Below are 10838 nucleotides of genomic sequence, written 5' to 3'. Positions count from 1 at the left end.
TTTTAAGTTTGTTTCTATATCAATTCCTTCCACACATTCAATGCAGTGGGCATAAATATTAACTTTCATTTACAAATCCCATTGAACTTTCAAAGTCTAATTAAGTTTTGGTTAAATATTTTTACATAAATTCTTTGGTTAATTTAAATATGGATCTGAAAATCGAATTTGAAAAGTAATATTTCATATATTTTTAGGTTTTAATTTTTCTTCCAATAGAAATTGCAGTGTAACTTTTAATGATTGTAAACTTGTAAATTGAGTAGAAAGCTTAAATCGTATTTTTATCTACGTATACTAAAAAGTAAAAAACGTAACGCTTATATTGCATACTAACAAGTAATTTTAAAGGTCTTTCGTTTTCGGAATATCTTTGAACGAAAGAGTTTGCATATATTTCAGTAGACTTCAGTAAATTTTAAATTTTCCTTAAGGAGAGTTTTAAATTGAAAACGTTTGTAAATAGAAAATAAGTGTTTATTTTTTAGCTGTAAATTGCTTAAGTATCAAGTTTTATAGTTCCAGATAATGAGATGATATAACCCAATGACTCTTTGACTTTAAGATACAATCTTTCCATATTCTAGCTCTTCTTTTATCAGATGAAATTGTTGTAAGTAGACTTGGCCGTATTCGCGACGTTACAAGTTCTTTTAAATGCGGTAGTCACCTTCAGTGTGGAATAACACATCGAAAAAGAGTAATCGACCGAAAAACTTATTACTGTCTACAATCTAAAAAAAGAAGTTAGAATAAGAATTATTAGCTCTTTTCGCCAGAAGTCATCTTTGTATCAAATTGTGTTTTGATACCAATGAACAAGTTTGCTGTTGACTCAACACAAAAAAGACGTCGTACGTGAACCAAAAGTGGGTTTCAAACCCATTGCAGTTGATTGGTCTAACTTAATTTTTTAACTTTTTAAAAATTCTTTGTGAAGAGTGGCTCGAATAAAAAAAAACGTTACTGACCAATCTATTTTGGTAAAAAAAAAAGAGATTTTTACAAAAACTGGTTGCAAAGTTTTTTTTACAGGAAATACCATCGTGACACTATAACGTCAAGGTCACTGAGTATTCGGCAGAATTTAGTATGACTTTGGAAGATGGTGCCTTGTTGAAGTGCCTTAAAGAGCAGTTAAAATACTTCGAATTGCTATTGAAATTTTACCTAGATCAAATGAATGAATATCGTATGCAAATGTCGTTAGATGGAATAGTAATATATCTACTCACAAAGTTGTTGTGAGCCAGGAGAATTTTGTCAACCCTAATAATCTTGATGTTCACTCTCAAAATATTGAAAACCTATGGACGCGAGCGAAAAAAAGCTTCGCTGACAAATTGTTATTCGTGAAAGATTGTTTTACAAACTGTTTGCATGAGTTTGTTTGGAGCAATTTTCGTTCAAATTCGGTCGAAAACAAGGATTTAATTTTTAATGAGTTTCTTAAACTAGTCATTTTGACTTATTGAGTTTGAAAAAATCTTAAAGACATCTTCAACAACGAACTTTTGACCCTGGGGGTTAATAAAAAAAAATTAATTTTAAAAGGTTTTAAAGCTTTTTACAATCGCAGCATAATTATGCAAAAGTTATAGAACGACTTTTACAAAACTAAATTTTTAATTTTTACAACTATTTCCAATTACGTTTTTCTTACAATGTAAGAAAAACGTAATTGGAAATAGTTGTAAAAATTAAAAATTATTTTAAATGTAAGTTACATTTAAAATAATTTACCTGGGACTGGGAAATATTAAGTTCTTTTTTAAAAGGATCTCGTTCCGTTTTCCGTCTATTTTGCAAAATAAGAACTCGTTCCAGTTCCTCGCTCAAAAAAGAAACTCGCTCCATGTTCCTCAAAAATTAGAACTCGTTCCTACTTCGTTCCTTTTTTTAAACTTATTTTTACATATAAATGGTTTTGCTGATTCCACATTTATGATAAAATGAGAGCAAACTTATTGTTTCTTTATGAAAGCGATGCTTTTTTAACGTATTTAATCATTACATTTAGAAAGTTTTTTTTTAATATTCTGGTGTCCTGCCGGCCTAGTCTGCCCCTGTACGAACTTTATACACATTAAATTGATATATTAATTTCAGCTCGGAGCATTACAAAAATGTCATTGGATAATAAAAATTTAGAAAACAAATAAAAATTATGAAGGCAAAGAAAATTTTAAACACCAATTTTGTTTTGTTTCAATATAACTAATTTTTCAAATAGAGAGTCACACAATTCACGTCTTTTTTCAGCCATCACATTTTTTCAGTCATCACATTTTTTCAGTCATTACATTTTTTCAGTCATCACATTTTTTTAGTCATCACATTTTTTTCAGTCATCACATTTTTTCAGTCATCACATTTTTTTCAGTCATCACATTTTTTCAGTCATCACATTTTTTTCAGTCATCACATTTTTTCAGTCATCACATTTTTTCAGTCATCACATTTTTTTCAGTCATCACATTTTTTCAGTCATCACATTTTTTTCAGTCATCACATTTTTTCAGTCATCACATTTTTTCAGTCATCACATTTTTTCAGTCATCACATTTTTTTCAGTCATCACATTTTTTCAGTCATCACATTTTTTCAGTCATCACGTTTTTTCAGTCATCACATTTTTTCAGTCATCACATTAGACCCTGTCGAAAATAGCCGCTCAACTTTTCCTAAAGGGCCCCACAAAACACAATTTTGTTTTTGAACTGTCAAAAACAATTATAAATCAAAAAGCAAAGCTATAAATTTTCATGAAAGTATTACTTTTCATTCACGTTCCTCCAAAAAAAGAATTCGTTCTCTTTCCTCGTTCCGCTATTTTATAAAGAACTAGTTCCAAGCTTCGTTTCTCCAAAAAAGAACTCGTTCCAGGAATCCGTTCCTTGGAACGCGTTCTTCCAAACACTGATATATATATATATATATATATATATATATATATATATATATATATATATATATATATATATATATATATATATATATATATATATATATATATATATATATATAAAGAACTTACATTTCAAGGAATTTTGCTGCTACATTAAAAGAATTGTATAGATCTATCTAGCCGTACATAAAAAGTATGGACCTATCTAGCCGTAAGAATTTTAATATAGCCTCGGTGAAGATACTTTGCAGAATATAGAAAAAAAGGTTGTAATGAAAAAAGATCACGAAGAGGAACAATTGACATGATACTTTTGAGCAATTGTTTCTGAAGAAACAACAAAATTAACCAATGAAGAACTTCAGAGATTTAATTCATTTTCTTTTTAACTCCGTTCAAAATTTCTAAAAGCTATAGTTGGAAAATCAAGTTACCCATCAATCAAATTTTCGCAATTAAAGTTGTTCAAATAGTAAAAACTAATAACAGATGTAAGTATATTTATCATTTTTGCCAAATTCTCTCTGAGGATAAAAATTCTTTTTCAATCAGAAGATTTATTACCGACCTTGTGAAAAAATAACACAACCTTTCCATACAAAAGATTTTGTATTAAATATGCTAAAAAAATCAAAGTTAAAAAGAGACAAAAATAGAAAAAGTTAATGTACTTATTTGCTATATAAAAAAAAAAAAAGAAAAGAAAATTATTACAAAGCTACTCTTCATTTTTCAAAAATAGCGTTAAGTTTATAAAAATTTCAATACGAACAAGAAAAAAAAGGTAGCAAATAAACACACCAAGAACGTTGTTTCAAATGGTTAAACTAGAAAAGCTGATGAACTCAGTATATTGCGTTGTTGCCACTTTTTTGTAAGCTATACAAATAGGAGACAAGAGGAGAAGAAGATAGCGATGTTTTTTCACAAAGTTTTTGATTGCTCTAAAAAAGAGCGTACGCACTTGTAGCCAATCTGTCGGCAAAAACGTTTCTCTTAGTAACTAAATGCTTCCAATCATTCCTTAAGCAAAAAAAAAAATCAATAATTCTGCCATATGCTTATCTAATCTTTAAATATCTTGGTCGGGCTCTGAGATGTTGCTTGAAATATCTTCATCATAATCGTCAAGAAAATTCTCATGATTTTCGTAGCTAAAATTAATCATTGTAATACCTATAAATACAATTAAATCTTGGATCAATGCACCAAAAGATGGTTCAGACCAAATTAATGGATAAAGTAATGGTTCAGACTAAACTTTACTTGATTTCCATAGCTGCAATTAATAGTTGTAATACCTATAAATACAATTACGTTTTTGGATAAAACAGCGTGAAGGGAAAGTGAGCGTCTCTTTAATACACCAAGTGATGGTTCAGACTAAATTTTTCTGTACGTCCTAAATATACTTTTTCTTATTGATCACGTTGCATGTTTTTATTGTATTTTTATTTCTAACTTAAGATTTTTCCCTTTTTATCGAACATTCCTCGTCTCCTGTAAGTTCTTTTTTCTTATCTTTCAACTTCGTTTTTACTTTTATCAACAAAAGTTATTGGAATGGTTGTGGAGAATTTATCTTTACGGATTTTTTGTGAAAAAGTATTCGTTGTTAACGGTTTTCTAATCTTTGGCTGCTTTTTTAGAGAGAAACCATCAAGATCATCTTTAGAGCGCAAGCTATCTAGATTAAAAACATTTTCTTTTCGTGCTCTAGATTTCCACGAGTCGTTCATCCCTTTCCATTCTTCGTTGCTTATAAAGTCTTCATCAATGTCGTCTTCACTTTGATTTAATGGTGATTCGTTTTCAAAACCAAATGCTCCAGTTTTATTTATGTTTTTTCGGCGAGCTATGTCATCATCAGAATTAAGCAATGAGTTTTTTCGTTTATGCGTCGGTGAAAACAATTGTTTCAGCCGTATACTTAGCTTGCGCGGAGTGGTTTGCTTCGGTGTTAACCAAGCATGGTTATTTAGGGACGAATCAGTAGTTAATATTGTTGTCTTTTTCTCAAATAAGTCATTCCCAATTTGTGGAGGATATTTCTGATCATCTGCAGTTGATTCTTCACTATTTCGTTCTAGAAAATTTTTTGGAATGTTTATCTTGCCAATATTTACTGCCAAATAATTCTCATTGCTCCATTTTACATCAGTTGAACCCCGAGGAGATGTGGTATGAGACGGTGTACCCCGAGGAGATGTGACATGAGACGGTGTATCCCGAGGAGATATGGCATTTTTGTTCGTAGTTTGCGATGAAAGCAAATCAACTCCAATATATTGAACTATGCTTTTATTAATCCCTGAGACTAACTTTTTCTCATTAAATGGACTTTTTACTGACTCGTTGTTTTCTAAGTGTTTATTAAAATTAAATGAGCTCTCATTATCTTTATCGACCTCGTGCCCTAAAACTTTAGGAATAGATAATCTATTCATTTTAAAAATTTTATTATTATCTTTAAACGCACTTTCAGAATGTAGGTTCTCCATTTCAATACGTTTAATTTCACCTATTATTCTTGGTTTGACCTTCTTACTGATTTTTTCATTAAGCGAGCTGGAAGGAGAAACTTCCGTTTCAGTATTTTTATAATGATTGCTCTCATTTTCAAGTGATGATAACCATGTTGTTTCGAAAATATTTTCATAAGTATCATTCTCCGTATCAACGTTGTTTTTCTCGTTTTCATCGTTACCTTTTTGAATGTGCTTTGCTGGGTTCGATTCTCCTAAAGAAATTTGTCGTCCGATTTCAAATTCAGAATCAGTCAGACTAAATTTACGTGGACTACTTGATCCATTATTTCTTATTTGAAAAATTTCATCTTGAAAAAAAGGGAGGTTTTTTATATTATTCCTCTCCTCGTTTATTAAAGCGGACTCACTAACTGCTTTTTCGGTTAAAAACCGCCGCGTTTCATCAAGACGATCCCAACCATTTTTATCCCATAAATGAAAGTTTAACATTTCAGCTACTGCATTTTTATTGATTGGCCGCAAATCAGTTTTTTTTAACTTCTTGTTAGCTAGTAATGGACTTACATTACCATCATGATTCGGAACTAGAGGATTCACTGTAATGGGGGAATTTAATTCTCTGCGGATTGGAGCTGGTGATTGGCTTTGAAGGGGAAGGTTCTCTACTTTAAGAAGTAAACCCGGAGAGTTGAGGTCAAGTTTTGATTTTTGCTCTCTTATCGGCAAAAAATCTTCAGAAATATTAAATACATCTTTATTTGAAATGTTATGTTCTCCGAGGTTTTTTTGAACCTTAAAATCATGAAAATCTTCTTTATTATCAGATATCTTCTCATGAATGTTCGTATCGCTTTTTGTGTAATCAATAAAGTCAACATTTGTCAGTAGCTTATGAGGAGTGTAAGTTTCTGGTGATTTTTTTGATAAATTTTCAGTTGATCGAGATAAAACCGCTGCTTTAATCTCGTTTATTAAAGTCTCGCGTTTTATCAACTCCTCTTTATCTCCTACGCTTAAGCGAAGAGTTTGATAGGAAGTTGGAGCTTTCTTCTTCTCTTTCAAAAATTGTTCAAAGTCAGAGCTATTAAAAGTGTTACGATATGAAGAATGATTTTCAAACTTTTTTTCTGTGTTAGACGAGACAAGATTTTGTTCGGCTGCTAATGAAAACTGGGTTATGTCTGTTGATTTTTTAGTTAAGTCGTCCTTTTCTAATAACTTTAATTCGTCTGCTGTTATAGAGTTATTCGAAAAAAACTGCTGATTTATAGTTGGTTTTTTCTCACGCATTTTTCCATTTATTGTTGTTATCTTTTCTTTTAGTATAATTTCGAGTTTTGAATGAATGCTTTTTTTGCCATCTTCTTCATCATTAAGTTCTTGCATGTAAGTTTCTTTACTTTTTTTAGATTGTTTGTTTAAGCCAATCTCATCGTCAAAGCTTCCAATGTTAAAATTATCAATTGAAGATGGCAAAACAATCTGACATCGACTGGCACCATTGGATTCTCCTAAAAAAAAATTTATTTTAAGTTAGAAAAATATCCTAAAATATATCTAAAATAAAACTGTACTCTCAAGTTAATTAATGCATAAATATCACGCTTTAATCGCTTTAATCACTCTATCATTAATCATTTTATCGCTTTAATCATTTAATCGTTTTAATCTCTCTAAAAATCTATTGATCTTCACCTTGTAAGTTTGAGTGCGTAGTTCCACTTAAATGACCGTCGTCAAAGTTAAGTTCACCAAAGTCCTCTTTCTGTATGCCGTTGAAAACTGAACCTTGTGCAACATTCATTTTCCCTTTGACACCAGAAACGTTATTATTTCCTTTTTTCAACTCATTGCTTTTCTTTCTAGCATCGTTTATCTTTTTACCAGTGGAAAACTTCATTTCGGGCATAGATAAATAATTAACAGCTTTTTGAATTCGTTTATTTTGCATTTCAAAGACAGTATTCAACGATTGATGTAGCTTTGAATGCTCTGATGGCGCAGAGGATAGCTCATCTTGTGGTTGCTTAATTCTCTCATAAGTTTTTTCAGAATGAATCAGATTCATTTCGTCACTTTTTATTTCATCATCTCGCCATTGCTTTACCGGTACCGTGATATTGGCAGTAATGGAGTTGTGCTGAGTATTAACAAAGGCGTTATATTTAGTGCTATCGAAAATGTTATTGCGCTTCATATTTTTATTCGGACTGTTTTTCTCGGAATAATTGTCTTTGCCTTGATTTTCAATTGGTAAAGGATTTTTTAGAATACTCTTTTTAGATTGAACTTGACCAGCACTATTAATGCTTGGTCTTGGAGGTATCGACGAGGGAACAGCTGCATCTAATTTTTGAGATACAACAATTGTTGTTGGGGGTTCATTAAGTTCAGTGAAAAAATGGTGATGTTTATTATTAATAACTGGAGAAGTCCTGTAGCGAGAAAGATTTTCAAAGTTATAATGAGATGTTTCATTTGGTTGTTTTATAGTTAAAAATTCTCTCGTTTTTATTTCTTTTTTTTTTTTTAAAATGTCTTGTGTTAATTCTCTTAAACGATGCTCACTCTTCCAAAGTGCTCTTTTTTTCTCAAGCTTATCTGCAAAACTGGAATAGCTTGATGAACGCAAATCAATATCATTTATTTTTGAGTTTAGAAACTTACTTGACGCTTTAAAACCTAGCACGTGATTGTTGTCTCTATTGGGTTCGCTCAAAGTGATTATGCTGGGAACGCTTTTAGCCATTTTTAGCATATTGTAATTGCTACCATATTTATTTTCCTCGTCACTTATTTTCGTATTACTTTGAAGCTCAGTTTTTCGGAATATTGTCGGTGATTCGACGTTGGTGCGTTCATTTCCAGAATGTACTTGCTTGAAGAGAACATCCAAGTTAGTAGAGTCAGTGTTGATACGTTTGCTGGTTATTTCAGGACTATATTTAACAAAAACGTTATTCCCTCGATATAAATAACTTTTGTTGGAAAGTTGGAGATTTTTTATTAGATTGCGATCCGTCATCTTAAAAGAAAAATCAAACTTTTGAAATGATAAATTATTAATTATAATCTTTTAGCATAACGCTATTGAATTGCGAACTTGTAACAAAATTTCGCATTAATTGAACTAAAGGTTCAAAAAATTTAGGTTTCATTTTTTTGAAAATGAGAAAATTTCAAAGAAAAACCTTTAAGAAAGTAAAAAACACTTCGTGAATCTAAAGTATGAGTTTAAAAGATGCAATTAGCAAGAGTTGCCATTAAAAATTCTTGTGAAATTTTTCAACAAATCGCTTGTAAAATGTTTTATTTTGCTGGTCCAAATTTTAAAAAAACAATTCAATCAAATTACTGAAAAGTCAAAATTTTCTTTCAACATTTACACTTTCACGTGTACACATGTACTAAAATTTTTAGAGAGCAAGTGAGTATGATGGTAACAAAAGCAAATAATCAATTTTTTAATTAACTGATATTAATTCATTTCCAGGTTGGATGGACCAGAAAATTAGGTTTTGTGAGTTAAATAAGATTACGGGGGCGAATAGATACTCTCGCCCTCACGATAATCCGTGATAATATATTATTAGTATAAATTTCCGGGGGAGGGGGGGCACTGCTCCTGTTGCCCCCGTGGACTCGGCGCCTATGTGTATATGTATATGTATATATTGTTGGTGTAGGTTATTAATTGATTTATTAATAAATGTAGTGTCTAACTATAAGAATGGCATTGGTTGTTGAACTCAAATATGATTTAAAGTTGAATACAGAATTGATTTTTTTCAATTTACATTTCTTCAAAGATTGCCATTAAAGTTCACTTGTTTAAACTTAACATTTAAAAACTACCATTATGTCTGCTAAAGCCACGGATATTTTTTATTAAAAGCAAGCCACGATATTTTTCATTAAAAGCAAGCCACGATATTTTTCATTAAAAGCTGCTGGAGAAATCATTTAAACTTAGCGAAAGTTAAGATTTTGAATAAAAAAAACTTATAGAGGAATCATTTATCTGAAATATTTATTAAATTTTATTAAACACTGCCGCGTACAACTAAAGCACCAAAAAAAGGTTATTGATTTTGATTAAAAAAATTGCATAGCTCTTCATTAAAAAGGTTTCTAAATTTTTAGAAAATGCTAACAACAAAAAGTACATCAGCTGCTCGTTTATTTTTGCTATTTCAGCTAATTTTGTTATTATTTTATTATTGTTATTAAATTTGCAAAAACTTACGCTTTATAAGTTTGTCGGAAAGCAATCGACAAAAATAAGTCACTAATCTCCATTTTATTTAACGTCGAAGCGAACTTGCTACTTGAACACAAGAAGCTTATTTCCAAACTTTTTTTGAGCTGCTACGGACAAATAATGCTCACACATGCACTTACTGTACGTCGCTAGCATCTCTTTTGGAGTTTTCATTATTTATAGTAGCATATAGAATTCGTACGACAACCAATCAATTTTTAATACTTAATTTAACTTTATTAATAAATAAGTTGTGAGAATTTGAACAAATATAAATATAGTCTAATAAATGTATCAATTTACATTTATATATATATATATATATATATATATATATATATATATATATATATATATATATATATATATATATATATAGACACACACACTCACACATACTCACACACAAACAGATTGTATCTATTGCATATATAATAAATATATTGTTTATATAGCATATATTGCATATATTGTGAAAATATAGCATGTATAGCGTATGAAAATATAGCATTATAGCGTATACTAAATAAATATTTGCATATACTGCATACAGTGCATATAATACATAAATTACTTATATTGCATATTTTGAATACTTAGAGATTTGAAACGAGTTTAGAAAACCAAATTATATTCAATTATAGCTAGCTACAGTTTTTAATATGTGGAGGTTAATTATTTTCTAAAACAGTCATGGACTATTTTTTTCAATATTTGTAACTATCTACACGTGTTTGGCAGCAGGAACTCTTAAGAGTGGCAAAAAAGTTAAGTCTAAAGTTAAATTAATTTTTCACAAATAAATCGATATGAAAATCTGTTGTTTTACTTAATTTACAATCAACTATGTGTCTAAAGTATAGCTAAAAAGATATTTTTTAAAATGAGGTTAAACATTTCCGGGTGAGAAAATCTTCAAGAAAGTGTTAAAAATAATATTGTAAATAATCCGAAAATGAAAAAATCAGAAATTGTCAATTACTTTTTATATCAGAATATGCAATTTTAGTATTAGGTCTTAAATAAGTAGCACACTAATCGACCAGTTAAAGACAAGAAAAAAAACTGGACGGCCATCTTCATGGACACCAGCTAAGAGAGCTCAATTCAAGTGACAAACAATAGATTGGAATGAGTCAACAAAAACTGGGCCAGAAATTTGGAAAAAGCCATCAAAATA

The 10838-nt window shown here is 30.1% G+C and overlaps 1 protein-coding gene across 1 annotated transcript; it reads right to left on the bottom strand.

Annotated features, from left to right (window-relative positions):
• Positions 1-3276: 3276 nt before the first annotated feature.
• On the bottom strand, positions 3277-9821 carry LOC145191905 (uncharacterized). Its single transcript, XM_090095715.1, has 3 exons — positions 9644-9821; positions 7093-8422; positions 3277-6908 (listed from the first exon to the last, which is right to left on the bottom strand). The coding sequence occupies exons 2-3, from the start codon at positions 8420-8422 to the stop codon at positions 4426-4428; spliced, it is 3813 nt and encodes a 1270-aa protein (XP_089951841.1). The 5' UTR covers positions 9644-9821; the 3' UTR covers positions 3277-4425.
• Between the last annotated feature and the right edge of the window lie 1017 nt (positions 9822-10838).

The sequence above is a fragment of the Hydra viridissima genome, unplaced genomic scaffold (genome assembly GCF_058129835.1).
Source record: "Hydra viridissima isolate aposymbiotic clone 2 unplaced genomic scaffold, HvirCarnegie_v1 scaffold_1, whole genome shotgun sequence".
NCBI lineage: Eukaryota > Metazoa > Cnidaria > Hydrozoa > Anthoathecata > Hydridae > Hydra > Hydra viridissima.
This window is presented reverse-complemented; position numbering and strand designations above follow the sequence as displayed.